Here is a 25,602-nt window from a genome sequence, read left to right on the forward strand (position 1 = left end):
TTCTAATTCTGAATGAGAGAGGGAATGATATAGCGGAGAAAGCGTTGTGGGTGGGGGCCGTAATAGAGCTGGAACAAGGAATCTTTCATGTGCCCATGAAGAGACAGGTATAGCTGAAGCCCATGCGAGTACCCATGGCTACCCCTCTGACCTGAAGAAAATGAGGAAAGTTAAAAGAGAAGTTGTTCAAGGTGAGGATGGGTTTGGCCAAACTGAGGAGGGTAATGCTGGGTTCGGACCTTTGCTTCAGAAAGAAGGCCTACTCTGGCCCCCACCACAACTTTTTCTCTAATATATTGATTGTATCGTATGCCAACCTTCTTCCTCAACCAAAGATTCCCCAGCACCATTGTTGACAGGGCTGTCAATCGAGTCCAACCCATCTCCCACAGCGCCCTCACCAATATGTAGATGCTTCCCCCAACTCCCCACCACCAACCCCCCGCCCCCGCCCCCTCAGAAGAGGCAAAACCCGACCTCATATTGGGAAACAAGGTAAGGCAAGGCAAGTGATTGAGATGTTAGTGGGCAAGCACTTTGGCACTGGTGACCATCATTTTATTAGTTTTTAAATAGTTATGGAAAAAGATAGGTCTGGTCCACAAATGGCAAAGACAGTTTTGATGGTACTAGACAGGAACTTCCACAACATGATTGAGGGAAGCTGCTCACAGGTAAAGGGATGTTTGGCAAGGGGGAGGCTTTCATTAGTGAGATAATGATAATTCAGCATGTTCCTGTCAGTGTGAAAGGGCGAAGCTGGTGGGAGTAGGGAACACTGGATGACTATAGTTATTGAGGTTTTTGTCAAGAAAGGGAAAGAGACCTAAGTCCAACATAGACAGTTTGGATCAAGTAAAGTCCTTGAGGAGCATAGGGGTTGGAGGAGTGCACTTCAGAGGGAAATTAGGAAGGCAAAAATCGGACATGAGAGAGTTTTGGCAGATAATATAAAGGAGAATCCAAAGAGCTTCTACAAGTATTATTAAGGGCAAAAGCGTAACTAGGGAGAGAATAGGACCCCTTAAAGATCAACAAGGCCATCTGTGTGTAGAACCAGAGGAAAAGGGTGAGATCCTCAATGAATATTTCTGCATCAATACTTATTGTGGAGAAAGACATGGAAGCTAAGGAACTTGGGGAAAGAAACACTGTCTTGAACATTATAGAAGAGATGCTGGAGGTCTTAAAAAACCATAAAGGCATATAAATTCACAGGACTTGATCAAGTGTATCCCAGAACAATGTAGGGAGCTAGGAGAGAAATTGCAGCATCCCTATCAGAGATATTTTATCATCAGCTGCCACAGGTGAGATGCTGGAAGACTGGAGGGTGGTTAATGTTATTTAAGAAATGCTGCAAGGAAAATCCAGGCAACTGCAGTCGGTGAGTTTGATGTCAGTGATGGATAAGTTGTTGGAGGGGATTCCGAGAGATAGGATCAACATGCATTTGCAAAGACAAGGTCTGATAGGGATAGTCAGCATGGCTAATTGTATGGGAAATCATGTCTCACAAACTTGATTTTTTGAAGAGGTGACCAAGAAGATCAGGTGAAGGCAAAGTGGTAACATTGTCCACATGGACTTTAGCAAGGCCTTCAACTAGATTACTTTAGATTAGATTAGATTACTTACAGTGTGGAAACAGGCCCTTCAGCCCAACATGTCCACATCGACCCGCCAAAGCGCAACCCACCCAGACCCATTCCCCTACATTTACCCCTTCACCTAACACTACGGGCAATTTAGCATGGCCAATTCACCTCACCTAACTGGAGGAAACCCACGCAGACACGGGGAGAATGTGCAAACACCACACAGGTGGGAATTGAACCCGGGTCTCTGGCGCTGTGAGGCAGCAGTACTAACCACTGTGCCACTGTGCCACCTGGATCACGTTATCCAGGGGAAGGCAGCTAATCGGATACAAAATTGGCATGACAGTAAGTGAAAGAGGGTTGTTTTTCCTGATGAAAGGCTTTTGTCCAAAATGCCGACTTTCCTGTTCCTCGGATGCTGCCAGACCTGCTGCACTTTTCCAGCACCACACTCTTGACTGGTAAACAAGCCCATTATCCCACAAGCCATCATAAATGTAGTCTAAATGTTCATCTAAATACCATTCTTATTGTTTCATGAATGAATAAAAATTCTGAACAATGTTAGACAAAATTCTACGTGTACTCAATTATATAAATTATGAAAAATACAGATGAAAACATTTATACTTTCTAATTGTACATTGCTACAAAAAGGCTTAATATGTTCACATCATTAATTCACAGGTCCTTCATGTTTTGCATTAGAGTCAGTTTAAATCAAAATCGACGTTTCGGGCAAAAGCCCGTTTCCTGATGAAGGGCTTTTGCCCGAAACGTCGATTTTGCTGAAGCTCCTCGGATGCTGCCTGAACTGCTGTGCTCTTCCAGCACCATTGATCCAGAATCTGGTTTCCAGCATCTGCAGTCATTGTTTTTACCTCAGTTTAAATCAAGTCTACATCACCAGAACTCAGGAATGTATGCAGCAAACATCTACTATGCTCTCATGTCTGTGCAGAAAATTGTAAATTTAGATATTTTGTATCCTATTGTTAATCTCATACAGAATCTTCAACTCATCAACATTTTATTGTTACGACTGAGGCTGGAAGAATGCACTGTTGGTTTAGTCCCACTCACTACTCTGTGAGTTGCTACATAAAATAAAAAGTAGTCTTCCCAATTACCTAAATATCAGTTGAATAGCTTATCTAAATCAGGTTTTAAATAAAATGATCAATCAAGCTGATTTCTTTAGTAAATCAAATTATTGGTTTATTATCAAAACAAAATGTAACCAATGGAGATGCAATTACCGGTTAACATACACAGGTTGATGACAAGGAAATGTAATGTTTATCGCTCTGAATAAACCATGACATGCGCAGATACACACAGACACATCTGGAAAAATCAGAAGAAAAATCTCCCCAAATGTTCCCTTTTAAAATAAACATTTCTGACCATTAGGTTTCATCTGGAAGACATAAAGGATAAAGCATATGTTTCGAAATCTGTCATTTTAGTCTTCTGACATGTGGTCAAGTCACTAATCATATTGTCTTTGGAGTCCTGGCAGACACCACTTGCTCAGGAAATACAATGTTGAGAAGTCCCTGTAATCACACTTCCAGAAGAACAAAAATGTTTCATCCTTAACTCAATAGGAAGGTTCTTTTCAGAAATAGGAGGGGTCAGCTGGGCAGCCACTTCTCTCAGTCTTTTTTTATTATTCTTAATTCATGGTATATGGGAATCAGTCTGGGTCAGCATTTAATGCCAATCCTAATTGCCTTGATAAAAAATCGGTAATGAGTTGCCACTATAAACCTGCATGGAATGTAAGGATACTCAGTATTGTTATAAAGATTTTGTTGTTAGAAAAATTGTTGTTAGAATCCTGTTAGAAGGATTTTGACCAGCAACAATAAAGGAATGACTATATAGTTCCAAGCCAGGATGGTATGTGGCTTGGAGGAAATCTCCAAGTTTGTGGCACTTCCATGCTTCTGCAGCCCTTATTCACTAGTTGGTAAAGGTTGTGGGATTGGAAGGTGCGATTCAAGGAGGCTTGGTGAGTTACTGTAGTGTATCTTCAGATGATACACACTGATGGTACTGCAGTGAAGGGAGTGAATGATAAATATTATAGTTGAAGTGCCAGGGAGCTAACTTGCTCTGAACAGCATTAGTATCTTGACTATTGTTAGAGCTGTATCCATCCAGGCAACAGGAGAGTATTCCATCACACTCCCAACTTGTGTCTTATAGATGGTGGACAGGCTTTGGGGAGATAGGTGTTAGTTGCTGCAAAATTCCTAACCTCGGACCTGCTGTTGCGGCTACAGTATTTATATGACTGGTCTAGTTCAGTTTCTAGTCAATGGGAACCTCCAAGCTATTGATAGTGGGGGCTTCAGCGATGGGAATGCTACTGAGCATCAAGGGACAATGAAGAATTTTCTCCATTCTCAGCAAAGGATAGACCAGATCTAAAAGTTGACGTTCTAAATTGGAGAAAGGCCAATTTTGATCAGATTAGGCAAGAACTTTCGAAAGCTGATTAGGGGCAGATGTTAGCAGGTAAAGGGATGGCTGGAAAATGGGAAGCCTTCAGAGAATCCAGAGAAAGTATATTCCTGTTAGGGTGAAAGGAAAGGCTGGTAGGTATAGGGAATGCTGGATGACTAAAGCAATTGAGGGTTTATTTAAGAAAAAGAAGGAAGCATGTGTAAGGGAAAGACAGGATAGATCGAGTGAATCCTTAGAAGAGTTTAATGGAAGTAGGAGTATACTTAAGAGGGAAATCAGGAGGGCAAAAAGGGGACATGAGATAGCTTTGGAGAATCCAAAGAGTTTTTACAAATATATTAAGGACAAAAGGGCAACTAGGGAGAGAATAGGGCCCCTCAAAGATCAGCAAGGCGGCCTTTGTGTGGAGCCGCAGAAAATGGGGGAGATACTAAATGAGATTTTTGCATCAGTATTTACTGTGGAAAAGGATATGGAAGATATAGACTGTAGGGAAATAGATGGTGACATCTTGCGAAATGTCCATATTACAGAGGAGGAAGTGCTGGATGTTTTGAAATGGATAAAGGTGGATAAATCCCCAAGACCTGATCAGGTGTACCCGAGAACTCTGTGGGAAGCTAGAGAAGTGATTGCTGGGCCTCTTGCTGAGATATTTGTATCATCGATAGTCACAGATGAGGTGCCGGAAGACTGGAGGTTGGCTAACGTAGTGCCACTGTTTAAGAAGGGTGGTAAGGACAAGCCAGGGAACTATAGACCAGTGAGCCTGATGTCAGTGGTGGACAAGTTGTTGGAGGGAATCCTGAGGAACAGGATGTACATGTATTTGGAAAGGCAAGGACTGATTAGGGATAGTCAACATGGCTTTGTGCGTGGAAAATGATGTCTCACAAACTTGATTGAGTTTTTTGAGGAAGTAACAAAGAGGAATGATGAGGGCAGAGTGGTAGATGTGATCTATATGGACTTCAGTAAGGCGTTCGACAAGGTTCTCCACGGGAGACTGATTAGCAAGATTAGGTCTCAAGGAATACAGAGAGAACTAGCCATTTGGATACAGAACCGACTCAAAGGTGGTGGTGGAGGGTTGTTTTTCAGACTGGAGGCCTGTGACCAGTTGAGTGCCACAAGGATCAGCGCTGGGTCCTCTACTTTTTGTCATTTACATAAGTAATTTGGATGCAAGCATAAGAGGTACAGTTAGTAAGTTTGCAGATGACACCAAAATTGGAGGTGTAGTGGACAGCAAAGAGGGTTACCTCAGATTACAACAGGATCTGGACCAGATGGGCCAATGGGCTGAGAAGTGGCAGATGGAGTTTAATTCAGATAAATGTGAGGTGCTGCATTTTGGGAAAGCAAATCTTAGCAGGACTTATACACTTAATGGTAAGGTCCTAGAGAGTGTTGCTGAACAAAGAGACCTTCGAGTGTAGTTTCATAGCTCCTTGAAAGTGGAGTCACAGGTAGACCGGATAGTGAAGAGGCATTTGGTATGCTTTCCTTTATTGAGTATTGAGTACAGGAGTTGGGAGGTCATGTTGCGGCTGTACAGGACATTGTTTAGGCCAATGTTGGAATATTGTGTGCATTTCTGGTCTCCTTCCTATCGGAAAGATGTTGTGAAACTTGAAAGGGTTCAGAAAAGATTTACAAGGATGTTGCCAGGGTTGGAGGATTTGAGCTATAGGAAGAGGCTGAACAGGCTGGGGATGTTTTCCCTGGAGCGTCGGAGGCTGAGGGGTGACCTTATAGAGGTTTACAAAATTATGAGGGGGCATGGATAGGGTAAATAGGTAAAGTCTTTTCCCTGGGGTTGGGGAGTCCAGAACTAGAGGGCATAGGTTTAGGCTGAGAGGGGAAAGATATAAAAGAGACCTAAGGGGCTACCTTTTCACACAGAGGGTGGTACATGTATGGAATGAGCTGCCAGAGGAAGTGGTGGAGGCTGGAACAATTGCAACATTTAAGAGGCATTTGGATGGGTATATGAATAGGAAGGGTTTGGAGGGATATGGGCCGGGTGCTGGCAGGTGGGACTAGATTGGGTTGGGATATCTGGTCGGCGTGGACGGGTTAGACCGAAGGGTCTGTTTCCATGCTGTACATCTCTATGACTCTATGACTATGACTTTTTTTTAAAGGGCTCCTTGATGCCATTCTCTGTCATATGCTGCCTTGGTGCCAAGCACGATCATTCTCACCTCACCTCTCAAGTTCCACACTTCCATGCATTTGGATCAATGCCATAATTAAGTCAGGATGTGAGTGGCTTGTCAGAACCCAAACTGAGCATCAGTGAGCAGTTTGTTTCCTTTGCAAATGCTGCTTGATAGCATCATCTATGATTCTTTTCATCACTTTGCTGATAATCACAAGACTATTGGGTAGCAATTGACCAGGCTGGACTTGTCTACTCTTTCAGTAACTGATGATTAAAAAAGACTGATCGAATAAATCTAGCCTAGTCAATTACTACCCTGTTTTTATGTGCAGGATATGCTTGAGAAATGTTGCATGTTGTTGGGTAAGTGTTAGAATTGCAGCTGCATGAGAGTTTAGCTAGGGGTAAATCTAGTTCTTGAATACGAGTCTTCAGTACTGTTACAAAATGCTGTTAAAACCTATAGCCTTTGCAATATCCAGTGCCTTTAGCTTTTTCTTGATATCAAATGAAGTGATTTGAATTTCTTGAAGACAGGTATCTGTGATGCTGAGTCCTCAGGAAGAGGCCAAAATGGATCATCACTTGGTATTTCTGGCTGAAGAAGGTTGAAAATGCTTTAGTTTTGTATTTTATTCCACTGACAGGGTCCCCATCATTAAGGGCAGGGATATTTGTGGATGTTGCACTTCCTGTTAGTTGCTTAATTATCTACCACAATTCATGATTCAAAGTGGCAGGACTGCAGAGCTTTAGGTCTGAATAGTTACTGTAGGTTTGTGTTGCATGCTGCCTTTCTGTTTGGCATGCTAGTCCTGTGTTGTAGTTTCATCTAGTTGATATCTCATTTTAAGTGCACTTGGCGGTCCTATTACAAATCCTTTTAACCCCAAAATGTTCTTATGCATTTAGCGCTGTTTTTACACTAGCTTGGCAAATTTATTTTCTTAAATTCCTATTTTACAAACTAGATGTCGTCTTACATTCCGCTGAGCCACAGTTGACCTGCTGGCTTGATGGTACTGGGGAGCAAGCGAGGCCATGAATCACAAATTGTGGTTGAATACAATTCCGTCACTGCTGATAGGACACAGTGCCTCATGGATGTTCAGTTTTGAATTGCTATTGCTACATATTGCTACAAGATTGTTCCAATTGACAGTGGAGGTGCTAGTTACCCCAGTAATTCTCGATAATAATGCAGGCTCCATCCAATCACAGCAGGGTCTACAGTCGAACAATTAACACCAGTTGCAAAAAGCATGGTGCTGGAAAGGCACAGCTGGTCAGGCAGCATCCGTGGAGCAGGAGAGTCGACATTTCGAGCATGGGCTCACCAGGAAGGTGGGGGATGTCCAAGGGGGCCCAAGTTCGTCTCCTCTGCCCTGAAGCTCTTCAGCACCGCCCTCTTGACCTGTCCTACCTGTCCTTCATCTTTCACACTCATCCGCTCCACCCTCCATTCCAACCTATCACCATCACCTACCACCTTGATCTATCTATCGCATTCCCAGCTACCTTATCCCCAGTCCCACTTCCCTCCCATTTATCTGTCAGTCCCCTTCGGTCTCCCCTACATTCCTGATGAAGAACTTATGCTCGAAACATCAACTCTCCTGCTCCTCGGATGCTGCCTGACCAGCTGTGCTTTTCCAACGCCACACTTTTTGACTCTGATCTCCAGCATTTGCAGTCCTCACTTCCTCCTAGTTAACACCAGTTGTATGATTTCTAGCAAGCCTTGTTCAAAGAATTTCTAATGTCTACAATGTAAAGAAATATTCCAGGTATTTCCACAAAACAGGAAATAAATTATCACAATCCTTTAACTTAAGTCCTTCAAGAAATATTAAACATGATTCATCTTCATGGCATATTTTAGGTGCCAGTAATACTGTTACCTTTTCACAACCATTTCCTGTCAGATGCCTGCAATTCTAGACCATTTGAACCAACAGGGCTCTAATCATTATATGGTAAACAAAGCTAATATAATACCTACTTCCATTGCAAGCCATGTAAATACCATAATTGATGCCCTTAAAAGCAAAACAATTGTACCATTGATGGTTTTAAGACCCCCTGATGAATTTAGTCAAGAGCGCAGTGATCAGCAGGGGATTCAACTTGTCATTATCATGTAATGAACTATGCAATTGAGTTCATGGCACGGGTTCCAAAAATAAGTGGGCTGTTATGAATGCTAATGATGTTATGCAACAGAGGAGCTACGTTGTTTCCAGCAAATTATGCTCTCATGTTTTTATGTGACAACATTGATTACACTTCTGAAGTATTTCAGTAGCTGGAAACTGTTTTGTGAAATCCTGAGATCAAGCTTGTTGAGGTTAAGAACCACAGGAAGCAATGCACTATTGGGGTTTTTAGAAAAAACTCAAACTACACTATTAAGATTCATAAACTGAAAATATCAATTTCATCTGGTTCTGTCGAATGTTCCAGCCTGGTGCCAACTTGTTTTTTTCTCTAAAAAGACTGTGACCTACAATGTATTTTGCATCACTTTCTTTTTCATTTAAGATTCAAAATCTCAAGAGTGAATCTTGTACAGCCTAAAAACACAAGTGAGACAAGTTTGATTAATTGGCAACATTTGCCACAATCTCCAAACCTGGAATAATAAGGTCCACATTGATAATTAGAACTTGCAAGTTTTTTTTATTTGCAGAACACCTTCCTTTTGACACGACAATAGTCTTCAAATTATCTAGTGATATTACAAATTACAGTAACTAATTCCTCAAAAATAAGCTTATTAACAGGAACAACTGCAATACTACATTGCAACAAACTGTAGCTATTTTCTACACTAAAATATTGTCAAGGATTAACTTTGAAACTTAGAACAGTAGAAGTCTACGTTGATCTTGCCAATACTGTGGATGAGGACATCTTGGTACCTGCATAACATGAGGTTTATAGAAGCCATTACGTTGTAATGCCTCTGCCAGGACCTGACTACTACATATGCATAACACTGATCAATACAGATGAGCAGATCTACGTCTTTGATCTATTCTGTCATTTACTTTGAAATGGCTTGGCCATTCAAGGTAAAAGTCTGCAGGGGGGCAAATTAAAACCTATTTTACAGAAGTGGCTTGCATCTATGCTATTACCTACTATCACATTATGTCAACATCTTATGAAAAGATAGATGTTATCTTACTTTATAAACTACATATTTAGATTTAACATTAACAGCTAACTTTAGTGTACAAAACAATATTGAGAAAATCAGCAATGTATTAACGAAGACATTTAAAAATATTAGTTGTTAAAACTGTAATTTGTAGTCAAGGCAATACCCCTGAACGGGCAACATTCACCCCGACCAAGAAAATCTTGTTGGGCAATTTATGGGCAACGTAAAGAAAAGGTATGGAACGTTAACTGAAATAGTTTCACAGCAACTATTTGTGAAAGATTGTTGTCCTTGGGCTAACCTTCAATGGAGATTATAAAAGAGAGGCAAGAATGACATTTTTGCCCCTTTAAGAGAATTCTGGTGTGATGCACAATAACAAAGTTGAGTTTAAACCAACAGGTGCAATGATTAATTTTGAATATCTTAAATCCAAGGATATCTAAACTGATTAAAGAACTGGATGAGATTTTGTCATACAAAGATGTTGATTACACTCAAAATATAATCACGCATCGTAACCCACAGTTGCTAAAAACAGACTGCCAATAAGACCATCGATCATTGCACTTCTACTTGTAATGCAGCTACCGCAAGGTGTCTGACTACTGTGGTATTATATGCTATGGCTACACAAAGTGTAAATTTGCATCATGGTGAACGATAACTCTAGAATACAACACATGAATTACAGAGCAGGTTGTAACTTTGGCAGTTAGCCAACATTTTCTGCTGCTTCAGTAAATAACTTTGAACCATTCCATATAGTCTTGAACTGTTCCGGCACAGGATACTCTTTCTACAAAGGGAACAAAATGCCTGTTAGTAAATTCAACTTCACATTTGAAATAATTCTGCCAGCTAACATTTAAATAACAGATCACTAATAATTCTCAGAAGCAAATTGCAGGGGGTATAATCACACAGCAAAAAAAAGTCTATTTGGCCCCTTTGCTTCTGTGTAAGCTCTTTGAAAGACCTATCCAATTAATCCCACTCCCCTGCTCTTCACCTGAAGGCTTGTAAATATCTCCCTTTCAAACATTCAATTGCAACCCAGCTTTTTGCCTTGGCAAGACTTTGTTGCAGCATATTCTTTACTTAAATTTGTATTCTTATATACTATGACGCCTCCATAAGCAGCTTGTCATAGTATCATGGTCCAGAATTAAGTCACACCCATGGTGTTTCATAGCATGTCCCAACAGATTGATTAAAAATAATTTTATAGAGTTCAGTGTCTAGAAGGGGGCATTTGGTACACTGACAGTCCCTTCCTCTGGATCATAAGGTTTGGCTTCAGGTGCCATCTGCCACAGAAAAGTGTCACAGCATGTATGTTGAAACTTTATTGCTGGAACAGCACAGCAGGTCAGGCAGCATCCAGGGAACAGGAGATTCGACGTTTCGGGCACAGGCCCTTCTTCAGGCCCTTCTTCTTCCTGAAGAAGGGCCTGTGCCCGAAACGTCGAATCTCCTGTTCCCTGGATGCTGCCTGACCTGCTGTGCTGTTCCAGCAATAAAGTTTCAACTTTGATCTCCAGCATCTGCAGACCTCACTTTCTCCTCACAGCATGTATGCACTGGTTGATTAAAAACATTAAATTATATTGCAGAAATTGGTCTTGTATCTTTTAATTTGTGATGTTAATACTAAAGTATGAAATACCTTGCAAAATCTTCAGGATCACAAATTGCAAACAGGTCTGGTCCTGAACTCCAAAAGTGCGCTTCCTAACTTACTCTCAACTGTGCCAATAACCCTTTATTTTCTTGCCCTGAAAGTCTAACAACTTCACAAAATGAAGTTCAAAATTAAGTGAAAACAGGGCTAAGATGCCTAGGATTACCATGGTCAGTATTTGGACACTTGTTGCACAGGGTAAAGATTACTCTGAAGTGATCTTATCAATGCTTAAAGCATTTCTATCAGACTTCATTCTATGCTGTTTAGGTGACAGCACTATTTGTTAATTTTAAATAGAATGACATCCACATTAAAATAGGAAAGCGGCGAACCATGTAAGAGCTTCTCAAGAAAAACCAACGGTAATCCTAATCCAAACCAAAAGTAAATAAAATGAAGAAACTAAAGAAAAAAGGCCCATCAGTCACTTTTCATTATCCAGAGGCAATGGAGGACTTAAAGAATGTGCACACAATGTTATGTTCAGTAGGCCTGACTGATTGGACTATTGACCCCTTTCTGGTTTTGCATTTCTTTACTCTGCAGTGCCAATGTTCAGAACCAAGGCAATAGCACAGCAATGAATAAACTGTAATTTCACACAAACTTTAAACAGCAGAAGCTTAAGTCTAAAGTTTTTATCTATTTTCATTTCATGGTCAGTAACTGAGCTCCCCTCAACATAAATTCTTCTGAACAACTCAATGTAGTAGTGAAGATCTGCGAAAATATTTTTAAAATAGAGAAACTGCCATATTCAAGCTGGCAACTTTGAATTGTGAACACAAACTACTGTGATTTTGTTTGCTGTTACATAGTATTAGATGCCTAAACACATAAATATAAAGTAAAACAATCAGGTTTCTAGATGAAAAGCAGTTTGAATTTGGCACACCGAAGGGGTAAATTTTACCATTTCAATATCGGTCCTTACAACTTTGTGATCCAGAATGTACATGAGAAATTTGAAACTTTTGGTCAGCATGGATTTTATATTCAAGAGATTTTAATAGGCACAAAATCTGATGGGGTGAAACAAAATTCTGTACTCAAATTTTGTACATCTTTGTCATGAACAAGTGATGACTTGTAAAATCTAAACCCTACGTTTACTTCCCTAAGTATTTTAACAATAAGTAAAATGTTATTCCAACATTTACCCCTCAAATGTTAATCTTGGAAGGTCTGGGTTGAATTATGAATAATCCGCTGATGAATACTTTTACATTAAACTTCCAAATTTAAGCATCATTTAAAAAAACTCAACAATTTCCCATTCAAATAAGTCATGTCTCACCTATTTCTTAACTATTTTTACCAGTCCTAATTCTGTATCTCTTCATAATCTTACCTAACCAGATTTGCAAATCTCAACCTGGAGTTAATACCTAATTCCTTTTAGAAAGAGAATGTCCTTATTCTTTGAATAAGAATCTCTTCCTAATTTCACTCAAGTGGCCTACTGGATTGTAAACTGGATTTTGTTGCATTCATCCGACTATAGTCTTTAAATAAAGTGGGCGGGATACAATTCCAGAATTCCAACCTCTATTTCTAATGTTGGCAAATTTTGACCAGCATGGAATAAGGGGTTCGATAGTAAGCTCAGAAGCTGCACTCCTGATCTGGTCAGCTCCAATGTGGGGGTTAGGCATCTCATAGCCTCCCTACAATTTTGCTAGAGTTGGGCAAGGTGCTTGAATAAATGTGATTCATGAACCCTAAGTGGATTCATTAAGTTAAGGATGTTCAAAAAATCTTATCCATGTTCTCTCCATAGCTTGCCTGCATTCTCTATGCAATATGGAAATGTAGGACTGAATCTTTCAGGTTTTTGGCAAAGCGCAAATTACATTGGGTTTTGTGGAGTTATTCTCATGGTGAGGACATGAAAGTTTTTTTCGCCCTATCTTAACTAAATGTACTGCATTAGTTGGCATTTCAGGCCATGTGACAAGAACCAAATGCAATTTCAGAACTGTCTTATAATGTGCCATCCTTGAAGCAACTCTGTGCTCAGCGGAGCTCCTCTCTGAGACCAACATCCCTTGTTGATGTGTAATTTTCCAGACCCAGTGCACAACTGCTAGAGTGCTGGTATCTAGAAGCTGCCCTGCTCAGCTGTGGAAGGAGTCAGGAGAGTTGTTGGAGAAGGGGAGGTTGATATAGCGTTTCTCTAAGAAGGACCTGTAGATCGAGGTGGCATAGTGGCTCAGTGGTTAGCACTGCTACCTCACAGCACCAGGGTCCTAGGTTCGATTCCAGCCTCGGGCAACCGTCTGTGTGGAGTTTGCACATTCTCCCTGTGACTGTGCAGGTTTCCTCCAGGTGCTCCGGTTTCCTCCCATAGCCCAAAGATGTGCAGGTCAGGTGAATTGGCCATGCTAAATTGCCCATAGTGTTCGGTACATTAGTCAGAGGGAAATGAGTCTGTGTGGGTTACTCTTGGGAGGGTCGGTGTGGACTGATTGGGCCAAAGGGCCTGTTTCCACACTGTAGGGAATCTAATCTAATCCTGTGGACAGATAGGGGAGGGGAGGGGAGGGGAGAGGAGAGGAATTATCTTGCCAAAAGACTGGCATAGAAGACCAAATCACCAAAACATACTAGCCTGGTCAGAGTCATCTCCAGGGTGAGAAGGACTATGCTGGAAGAAAGTGAATGACCTTCTGTGCTCTGTCAGGGTAAGTGCAATACTGTACCCGTTGCTCCCTCACACTTATCAGTTGTACACATCTCCCACCAAAGCTTATATTCTGACACCCCTTCTGTTGCATGAAACATTCGCTCTCATTATCTCCCATACTCATACACCACTGACCCTGCGTGTTGCTTTCTCATTCCCTCAGAACACCTCAATATCTCTTCCCCCACATACACCAGCCCTAACAGTCATGCTACCCTCTTGCATTGTATTCTTTTGCCCTTTTTGTCATTAAAATGAGAAGACATCCTATAACTGCTCAGAGCAATACCTACAGGTTGGAGGTTGCCGGACATCCATATCCTCAACCCCATCTGAGGAAAATATACTTGATAGGGACCAGAAGAAGACAAGGACTGCTCCTGCAGAAATGCAGGGACACAAATATCCTGGCATCCAAATAAATATTACTTTGTCATTTCACTGCAAAGGTCACATTTACAGGAGTCAAACATTACTACTAACCAGTGACTGCAACATATTCTGCCTCTTGTGTTTTACAAGTGCACCCATTGTCCTAAGGATCAGCCATCGCATAGAGAAAAGTTCCTAGATCTCCCCAGGTGAGATCATAAAGACATCCAGCACTGGATGTAGGTTTGCTCACTGAGCTGGAAACGAGCAAACCTACATCCAGAACCTCAACCAGAGCTACAAATCTTCTCAATACTCACTATGACATACAGCACAGAAACAGAGCCTTTGGCCCAACTTGTCCATGCTGACCAGGTTTCCTAAATTGAATTATTCCCATTTGCCTGCATTTGGACCATATCCTCAAAACCTTTCCTATCCATGTACCTGTCTAAACGTCTTGTAAATATTGTAATTTGCCAAGGGATTGGAGGGATAATCATCAAGACTACATCTTGGATGCACCAGCAGCATGCGCAATGACATCTCAGTGGGCTTCATCAGCACGCACAGAGTTCCACACACCAACAGTTCCAAAGATGAGTGAGGAAGAAACTTCCAAGCCATTGGCAGTCAGAACACTACCAGAGATCAAGTACATGTTTAGCCCCTAGTGGGAGATGACTCTGTGGTCTCGGTAATGAAGGACTTCATTCAGATACGTGGGAGAAGCAGAAATGGCAGGCACGCGTACAGGAAGCACTGGCCCTCTCAATGGAGGAGATGTAGCAATGCAGTTAGTTCGTCGATGCACTGCATGTCATTGCTCCTGCTGCAGCAGTGCAGCCAGCCCAATGACCAACTGTCTGCCTCCGTAGACAGGTTGGCAGCTGTTGAGAGACAGGTCCAGAATGCTCTGGGGCTACTGGTGAGTTGCTAACACCTGATTTCCATCACCCCACCCATTCGTCCTCAGGACCAAAGGCAGGACAAAGGTGAGATTAGGTATCTTGAGACTCATCCAGGTGCCCCATCCCTAGATGGAGGCAGGGTGGAGCCAGGAGACCCGCATGAGGAGCCATTCAACAGTTTCCATTCAGAATTGGCTAGGCTCACTAACTCCATGTGTCTGCCCACCCCCCCTCCCTCACAACTGTTGGAAGTTCCAGCTGAAATGAGTCAACTTCCCTCTGGCATATCTGGCCTGACTAGAACCAAATGCACCCCCCACCCCGATCACCTGATAAAGCCTCCAGGATCAACAGGTTCCACTATGGATTGTTCCCTGCTCTGCACTCTGTCTGTGGGCAACATGGAGGTCATCTGGAAGAGGCAGTGAGTTGAACGCACCAAGAACTTGTTCTGGTTTCCCTGTTTAATTTTCCTGATAGTTAGTTTGTAAGGCGATTTGGTTAGATTGCATACATGGTCAAGCATTTAATATGTAATGACAAGTGTCAATTGGGAACTTGACACTGACTAATTAGAATCACATCACACCACTTGAGAAAAGGATACCAGATGTGGCGAGATGACTCAATGTTGAGATGGACTTTGTTGAAAATCTTGCCTAATTCTAACATGCATCATGCATAGCTCGCGTCTTTCAGAGCCTGGTAAGTCATGTAAGAACAATAACAAGTCATGAAAGGCACTTAAATAAAAGGGACTCATTCAAAACTAAATTGAGAAAAGCTTCCCTTGAAATCCTATAAATGTGTAAATCACTCAGAGACATTAAAGTGTCGGTAACAAAAGCTTTAAAGCACTACACATCTCAGCCTCAACCAACTAAATATATAGTGAAAGAAACACTTCTGAGAAAGAATATATTATAACTTCATATAAGTGGCAATCAAACACTCCACTTCCACCTGCGAGAACAGCTTCTCTAAAAAAATTCATTCATCAAACTTTGGGCTCAAACAAATATTCATTATGAGGCCATCTGTGAACTGTATCAACAGGCACAAGTACTCAAATATCTGTTTCTCAAGATGACTGCCCCACCAACTACTGATTGAATACCAGTGGTACAGGAAGAGGCCCTTAAATGGTCATCAATTGGTGTCAGGCAGGACAACTGATGGAAAGGCCGTCCTGACTTAACCAAGGCCTGATTAAATGCCTCCACCTCTAAACTTGCCTTGGGAGCATGCATTGATTTTACCCCAGTACATTCAAGTTTTGTGCAGGGATTTCCTACAGAGCCTGGGTGGCCCAGTTGATAGATACCCACAGGCCCTGTTCATGTTTTAAGTTCTACATTGGATAATTATACTTTTCTAAAATGATTAATTAAAGATACTGTTCTATTGTTTTTAAATTAAAATGCCTCAAATTAAACCATTTCAACAGTCTCTGTGTTCACTGTGAGTTAGGAATCTCATTTACTGAAATATCCTGACTATATATCTGAATTGCCAGAATATGCCTTACATCAGGAACAGTTGTAAAGATAACTACCCTATGTTCAAGAACTTACAATTGACTAAGAGCTGCAAGGACCTCAAAATGTGTAAATTGAACTTTATTACTAGTTTTATTCAAGGGTTTTAATGCAGACAGTATACACTCTGATACTTTAAACGAACGTGTGTAACAAGTCTGACAAATAAACACAATCTTTTGGGAAAAGGAATGAACAAACATTTAAGTCAGTACTTTATGTGCATAACTTTGCATCTTGAGAACTCAGCTACATACTTTTAATGACACCCTGCAACCAGGAGGATAGCAGCCAAAAAAACACTCTCAAAGAATCTAATCTGGAACACTTTGTAATGTTAGAATCTGAAAATAAAGGTATAAAGAAACACAAAACAGTAAATGTTTATAACTTACATAATCATCGTCCTGAGGAATTAGAATATTCATTTCCGAAGACTTGGCACTGATAATCTCACATCCTAAAGACTCTTCGCTGAGGTATATGTGACATCCCTCTGTCTTATTTATAGATATAGTAGGTACTTTGCCCATGACCTGAAAAACAGTTAAGAAAATTGTTTGTATTCCAACTATAAGTTACCAGCTTTAAAAATCATGAGATGTTAACAAGAGTGGCAGAAGGTTAATAGTTAATGGAAGTTTTTCAGCATGGAGGAAAGTTTGCAGTGGTGTTTCCTAGAGGTCAGTGTTTAGACTCTTCTGTTTCCTGCTATATATTAATGACCTAGACTTTGGTGCACATGGCACAAAGTTTGCATAAGATAAGAAACTTGGAAGCAATGTGAACTGTAGTGAGGACAGTGTAAAATTTCAAAAAGATATTGTTAAATTGACAGAATTGGCAGACAGGTAGATGAAGTCCAGTGCAGAACTGTGTTTTGTTAGGAAGAACATAGGAGGACAATATAAAATAATTCTAAAAGGAATGCAGGAGCAAATAGACCTGGGTGTTTATTTGCATAAGACATTGAAGGTGGCATGACAGGTTGAGAGATTTATGTGGAATTGTGTGAAATAGATAGTTGTATGATGGGAAAACTGGCCAACCCGTTTGTAACATACATTTTGACTGTCCTTTGTATGACCTCAGAGCTGCCTGACACAACACAAGACCATAACAAAGGTTCAAGTGTTGCTGACCTCAGCAGGACTTGAAGTAGGCTAAGTCCATCTAAATTCTCTAACTTTGGCAGAGCTTGACTTGACAGGCTCCATATAAATCCTGGGATACTGACTAAGCCCAAGTAAAGACATTCCACAAAATCCTCTGAGCCCGCAACAAGGACGAGATTATGAGATGACATTTGTGGCGCAAGGTTTTGGGAAGTGAAGATGATAAACCACGGAAGTAATAATACAGATCATAATTCAGTGCACCGGTCTAATGGATGAGTAACCTCTAGTGATAGGTATTGATAACTATTGATAAGTTTTAAATATAAAGATTCCTGCTTTTCTCTCTAAGAGCGAACTGGTGAGAGAGACTCAGCTGTAATCAACTCTCTCTCTTTTCCAAGTTCAGCCGCTCTGCATACAGCTTCCTTGTTAATAAAGGCAGATTATTTTGTCGGAACAAGTTTTGTTGAACCTTTGTTGAGTTTGTTTAGCTCTCAGTCTCACAGCCCTGTAGCCATTTTTAATAAATTTCTACATATAAAGCATACAGTACTATGGACCAATTAATAGCGGTATAGAGTACAAGAGCAAGAAGGTATATTGAACTTATATAATGTACTGGATTAAGCTCAGCTGGAGTAATGTCTCCACTTATAGGTGCCACATTTTAGGAGGCATGTTTAGGCATTGGGGAGGATGAAGAAAGAATTCACAAAGTGAAGATAGAATGGAGAAGCTAGGACTCTTTGCCTTGAAGAAAAGAAAGCTGAGAAGAGTTTCGAGGCACTCAAATTCAGGAAGAATGTAGACAGAGTACTCATGAAAGAATTGTGAACAAAGAAATTAGTAAAACTAAAATTAGTAAATCAGTAAAACTAGTGAATGGTTAGGGCCTGAAATTCATTTCCTGTCAGTATAGTGTAAGTAAGATCAATTGATGCATTCAAAAGGGGTTTGGACTATCTAAAAAGGATGATTGCACAGTGTATTGCAGAGAAGGCAGGAGAATAGCATTAAGCACTTTGCTCATTTGAAGCGTGTGTAACAATTCCATAATTCTGTGCATGGAAACAAATTCAATATTTTTCAAATAGAGAAAATTAGGTTTTTTAGTAGAGATAAGAGCATATCTCCTGTCTAACTTTGGGGTGCATTTGAGTAAGATGTTGTAGCAGAGTGAATGAACTTGATTCTGAGGACTGGAAATCTTCTTTCAGAACTTTGCACGCTCAAATTTCTGATTGGCACTTCTGTTGGACAATGTTCTTTGCCAGCAACACAAACATGTATTATTATCCCTTTCAAACCTGCTTGCTGTTAACTCAGTTGTGTTCTACATATTGACAGCATGAGGTCAAAGCACATCTTCGATTAAAGATCTCAAAATTAACATTTTTAAAATGTATATGTACATGTTAAATTCAGTATGTGAGATGTATGTAACAATTAAAACACTCACATCAACCTTGCAGTAGAAATGGTAGCTACAATCCCTGTTCTGTGAAATCCCAATATTAAGGGAACATGCCTGTCACAGATTTCTTTTGTATATCACAAAGTAATTGCTATGTCCAGGTAAATAGACTGTTTCATCTTAATGTTTTAATTTTAATTATATTGACTTAAGCATTTTGGATCTTTTCCAATTCTTTTTGAAAGAATCTATTGAGTAATTCCTTAGGACAGTTCCTGCCCCTCAAACAGTTACACTTGGAGGGGCGGGAAATGCTCAATAGACCATAAGACATAGGATAGAAGTAGACCGTTTGGCCCATCAAGTCCGTTCTGTGATTTAATGAGAATCCTCAACTGCATTTTCCTGCCTTTTCTTCATAATTCTTGATTCCCTTACTGATTGAAAATCTGTCTCTCTCAACCTTGAACATGCAATGACCCAACCTCTTACAGCCTTCTGTGGTAAAGAATTCATAGTCACTACCATCAGAAGAAACTGCTCGCCACCTCTCTCTTAAATGGGCAGCACCTTACTCTGAGATTATGCCCTCTATTCCTGATGAAGGGCTTTTGCCCAAAACGTCGATTTTCCTGCTCCTCGGATGCTGCCTGACCTGCTGTGCTTTTCCAGTATCAAAGTTGAAACTTTATTGCTGGAACAGCACAGCAGGTCAGGCAGCATCCAGGGAACAGGAGATTCGACGTTTCGGGCACAGGCCCTTCTTCAGGAATGAGCAGAGAGTGTTCAGCAGGAGAAGATAAAAGGTAGGGAGGAGGGACTTGGAGGAGGGGAGTTGGAAATGTGATAGGTGGAAAGAGGTCAAGGTGAGGGTGATAGGTCGGAGTAGGGTGGAGGCGGAGAGGTCAAGAAGAAGACTGCAGGTCAGGAAGGCGGTGCCGGGCTGGAAGGATCCGGCTGAGACAAGGTGGGGGGAGGGGGGATGAAGAAGCTGGTGAAGTCCAAGTTCATCCCCTGCGGTTGGAGGGTTCCCAGTCGGAAGATAAGACGCTCCTCCTCCGACCGTCGGGTTGTTGTGGTTTGGCGGTGGATGAGTCCAATGACCTGCATATCCTCGGTGGAGTGGGAGGGGGAGTTGAAATGCTGTGCCACAGGTTGGTTGGGTTGGTTCGTCCGGGTGGCCCAGAGGTGCTCCCTGAATCGCTCCGCAAGTAGGCGGCCTGTCTCCCCAATATAGAGGAGGCCACACCGGCTGCAGCGGATGCAGTAGATGATGTGGGTGGAGGTGCAGGTGAATCTGTGGCGGATATGGAAGTTTCCCTTGGGGCCTTGGAGAGAAGTGAGGGGGGAGGTGTGGGCGCAAGTGTTGCACCTCCTGCGGTTGCAAGGGAAGGTGCCGGGAGTGGTGGTTGGGTCGGTGGGGGGTGTGGATCTGACAAGGGAGTCGCGGAGGGAGTGGTCTCTACGGAAAGCTGATAGGGGAGGGGAGGGAAATATATCCTTGGTGCTGGGGTCTGTTTGGAGGTGGCGGAAGTGACGGCGGATGATGCGCTGTACATGGAGATTGGTGGGGTGGTAGGTGAGGACCAGTGGGGTTCTGTCCTGGTGGCGGTTGGAGGGGCGGGGCTCAAGGGCGGAGGAGCGGGAAGTGGAGGAGATGCGGTGGAGGGCACCGTCCACCCACATCATCTACTGCATCCGCTGCAGCCGGTGTGGCCTCCTCTATATTGGGGAGACAGGCCGCCTACTTGCGGAGCGATTCAGGGAGCACCTCTGGGCCACCCGGACGAACCAACCCAACCAACCTGTGGCACAGCATTTCAACTCCCCCTCCCACTCCACCGAGGATATGCAGGTCATTGGACTCATCCACCGCCAAACCACAACAACCCGACGGTCGGAGGAGGAGCGTCTTATCTTCCGACTGGGAACCCTCCAACCGCAGGGGATGAACTTGGACTTCACCAGCTTCTTCATCCCCCCTCCCCCCACCTTGTCTCAGCCGGATCCTTCCAGCCCGGCACCGCCTTCCTGACCTGCAGTCTTCTTCTTGACCTCTCCGCCTCCACCCTACTCCGACCTATCACCCTCACCTTGACCTCTTTCCACCTATCACATTTCCAACTCCCCTCCTCCAAGTCCCTCCTCCCTACCTTTTATCTTCTCCTGCTGAACACTCTCTGCTCATTCCTGAAGAAGGGCCTGTGCCCGAAACGTCGAATCTCCTGTTCCCTGGATGCTGCCTGACCTGCTGTGCTGTTCCAGCAATAAAGTTTCAACTTTGATCTCCAGCATCTGCAGACCTCACTTTCTCCTTTTCCAGTATCACTCTAATCTAGATTCCAGCATCTGCAGTCCTTGTTTTTACCTCTGAGATTATGCCCTCTAGTCCTAGATTCTCCCATGAGGGAAACTAACCTGTAAAACTTCCCAAGAATCTTAAATGTTTCAATAAAATTATCTTTTATTCTTCTAAACTTCATTCAGTATAGGCCCAATGTCCCCTCATAAGAAAATCCTTCCATGACCAGGGTAAACCCGGTGAATCTTTACTGACTGCCCAGTATACCTTTGCTTAGAGAAGAGTGCCAGAACTGTTCACAGTATCCTAGGCATGGTCTAATTAGTGCCTTGTTTAGTAAGACTTCCTTATTTTTATACTCCAAGCCCTTTGAAATACAGTCGGTTCTTCTATAACACGTGTTTCTTCAATGTGAAATGGTGTTGATGTGATTGAAGAATTTAGACTGTTATTTGTAGAACGCAAATTTTCCTTGCCTGGATTGGCTATAACATGATTTCGGCCTCAACAATTTAAATGGCACTGCTATTGCGCGATTTTCTTATAACGCAAGATCGCACAAGATTGGAACCATTTCATTATATCAGAATCAACTGATTCCACCAGTCCATTCGCCTTCCTAATTACCTGAAGACAACTATGCTAGCTTTTTGCATTTTGCACAAGGACTCCCCCATTCTTCCTGCAGTCGTTATCCATTTAAATAATATTCAGCTCCTCTATCTTTCTTGCCAAAGTTCATAAACTCACATTTTTCCATATTTAATCTGCCAAATTTTTAACAATTCAACTTAATCTGCTCCCTCTGCAGACTTGGTGTGCCACGTACCACTTGCGTACTCACCTATTTTTGTGTTATGTGCAGTCTTGGGAGCAGTACATTCACTTCCAAGATATTAATATGTATGGTAAATAATTGTAGCCCGAGCATAAATCCCTGTGGCACTCCACTAGTTACAGGTTTCTAAGTGAAAATGCACCCCCATCCCAATTCTCTGACTTCCATTAGTTAACCAATCCTCTATCCATGCGAATAAACTTCCCCCAATGTTATGAGTTCTTATCTTAAGTAGCCTTACGTGGGGTATCTTATTGAAAGTGGAACTACTGCAGTGTGGAAGGTGGCCATTCGGCCCATCAAATCCACAATGACCCTCCAAAGAGCATCCTACCCAGACTCAGCACCTTACCATAGTCTGTAACCCCACATTTACCATGGTTAACCCACCTAGCCTACATATGCCTGAACATTATGGACAATTTCAGTATGGCCAATTCATCTAATCTGCACATCTTTGGTGTGAGGGAGGAGACCCATGCAGATATGGGAGAATATGAAAATTCCACACAAGCAGTCATCCAAGGCTGGAATTGAATCTAAATTCCTTACACTGAGAGGCAGCAGCGATAACCACTGAGCCACCATACAACACCACCTACTGGTTCCACTTTATCTATCCTACTTCTTAAACCTCCTCAAGAGAATTTTAATAACTTTGTCAGGCATGATTTCCATTCATCAAGTCACAATGACTCTGCCTGATTACGTATTACTCTGCTATTACATTCTTCATAATAGACTCTAACATTTTCCAATTATAGATACTAAGCTAACTGACCCATAGTTGTCTGTTTTTCCACTCTCTCTACCTTTTTGAATCAGGTTGTTACATTGTCACAGAAGAGATACCTCAGCACAGGAGGTGTCCATTTAGCCTATTATTCCTGTATCAGCTTGCTAAATGAATGCCATTACTAAGTATCAACCTCCTGCTTTTTCTCTATACCTAATTTCCCAATGTTTTTATTTAAATAATGTTATTTAAACAATCATCCAATCCTCTCTTGAATGCTTCAGTTGAACCTGCCTCCAGCACACTTCCAGGCCAGTGCATTCCATACCTTAATTACTTGCTGAATAAGAAAGTTCTTCCTCATTTCACCTTTGCTTCTTTTGCAGATTTCTTTAAGTAAATCTGTGCCCTCGTTCTCACCCCTTGTTTATTTCTAAACTCTACCCAGATGGCCTCATTTAAAGACCCTTCTAAGATATTCTTCCTCATTACTGCACTGATGGTTTCCTTTATCAATAATGCAACGTGTCCAACTATCTTACTTCCCCATGCATCGCATCTGAAACTTCTACAGCCTGGAATTTTGAGCTGTTAATCCTATCCTTCATTCAACCGTGTCTTAGTGATTGCAACAATATCATATGCCCATATGCTGATTAATGGTCTAAGTTCATTAAGTGATACAATTTAGCTTTCTAGACCTCCCATTTACCTTACCCTGCCCATGTTTTTCCAGCCTACAGGACTACCATAGCATTCCTTCCTTATCTGTTTGGATCTTGCTACCAACTTTACATCTAGTCTGCCCCAACCTCCTGCCAAACTAGTTTAAAATCTCCCCAACAGTATGAGCAAATCTCCCAGGATGGAAATTGGACCCATTCCAGTTCAAGGTGCAACCAGTCCAGCTTGCACAAATAAATTAGTTAAACATGATGATGCCTTTACAAATCCACGCTGACTCTTCCTAACCATTTTTTTTTCATGCATTCTATCCAGTCAAGTTAAACTGACTTCTGTAATTTTAATTCTGTATTCTGTGCTTATCCTTACAATTTTTCTTGAACGAGAAATTGGCAATTTTTCAGTCTACTGACACCTCCCCCAAGTCTAGGGAAGACTGAAAGATTGTGACCGGTGCCCCTGTAATCTCCACTCTCACAAACTTAAAAATCTATAGATACATCTGAACCTTGGATGCATCATGCCTTGTCAATTAAGTACCAACAGTCCATGCAACACTTCTACTCTGCCAATTTTCAACCCTTCTACTGATTCAGTTCCTTGCTCTGTCACCATGATCTAAGTAGAATCTTTCTCTTTGGTAAAGACAGATGCAAAGTATTCATTTAACATGTTAGCTATACCCCCTGCTTCCAAGTATAAATCCCCTTTTTGGTCCCTAGTTGGCCATCTCTTCCTTTTACCACCCTTTTATAATTTGTCTGTCCATGGAAGACCTTTGGACAATTCTTTATATTGGCTGCCAGTCATTTCCCACCAATTCCTCTTTGCTTCCCCCACCTCTCTTTAATATTTTTTCTTGAACGAGAAAAACCACCCTGTAGCACAGCATTTCAACTCCCCCTCCCACTCCACCGAGGATATGCAGGTCATTGGACTCATCCACCGCCAAACCACAACAACGCGACGGTCGGAGGAGGAGCGTCTTATCTTCCGACTGGGAACCCTCCAACCACAGGGGATGAACTTGGACTTCACCAGTTTCTTCATCCCCCCTCCCCCGACCTTGTCTCAGCCGAATCCCTCCAGCCCGGCACCGCCTTCCTGACCTGCAGTCTTCTTCTTGACCTCTCCGCCTCCACCCTACTCCGACCTATCACCCTCACCTTGACCTCTTTCCACCTATCACATTTCCATCGCCCCTCCTCCAAGTCCCTCCTCCCTACCTTTTATCTTCTCCTGCTGAACACTCTCTGCTCATTCCTGAAGAAGGGCCTGTGCCCGAAACGTCGAATCTCCTGTTCCCTGGATGCTGCCTGACCTGCTGTGCTGTTCCAGCAATAAAGTTTCAACTTTGATCTCCAGCATCTGCAGACCTCACTTTCTCCTTAATATTTTTTCTGCCAACCTCTCATTCTAGTCAATCACACCCAGCTCTGTTCTTGACATAATGAAGTTCGTGCTCTGCCAATTGATTTTTTTCTACTCTGGATTGTTATTCTCACTGTCAGCTAAACCTTACGATACAATCATTGTCTCCTAAATGTTCCCCAACTGGCACTTGATCTACTTGGCCCACTTAAATTTCCAAGAACCAGGTCCAACAGGTTTCTTATTGGACTGGAGGTATACTGCTGTCGGAAGCTCCACTGCATGCAAACCAGGAAAACCTGACCTTTGCTGTCCCATACACTGTAAGCATCCCAGTTTATTTTTAAGTAATTGAAACTTACAACTACTCTGTAATGTTGGCATCTCCCTGTAATATCCCTGCATATTTGTTCCTCTAGAATATGAGGAATGGAAATGCTTTCACTATTATATCCTAGGATGCAACCCAAGGGACTTATTCGCCTCATTTGTTTCCTTAGTACTTTTTCTCAAATGATAATTATTGTGTTTACTTC

General features: G+C 42.0%; 1 protein-coding gene across 2 annotated transcripts in view; it reads right to left on the minus strand.

Moving 5' to 3' along the window:
- Nucleotides 1–8,899: 8,899 nt before the first annotated feature.
- cap2 (cyclase associated actin cytoskeleton regulatory protein 2) overlaps nt 8,900–25,602 on the minus strand; it is a 243,243-nt gene continuing 226,540 nt past the window's right edge. For both annotated transcript variants that reach the window (XM_043719122.2, XM_087978631.1), the window contains 2 exons: nt 16,999–17,139; nt 8,900–10,208 (listed from right to left, as the gene is read on the minus strand). In XM_043719122.2, coding sequence (XP_043575057.2) covers nt 10,125–10,208; nt 16,999–17,139 — 225 coding nt within the window. In that variant the 3' untranslated portion in view covers nt 8,900–10,124. The remainder of the gene's footprint in view (nt 10,209–16,998; nt 17,140–25,602) is intronic.

Source organism: Chiloscyllium plagiosum, unplaced genomic scaffold (genome assembly GCF_037043375.1).
Source record: "Chiloscyllium plagiosum isolate Xiang-an unplaced genomic scaffold, Cpla_swu_hap1 HiC_scaffold_34, whole genome shotgun sequence".
Taxonomy (NCBI): Eukaryota; Metazoa; Chordata; class Chondrichthyes; order Orectolobiformes; family Hemiscylliidae; genus Chiloscyllium; species Chiloscyllium plagiosum.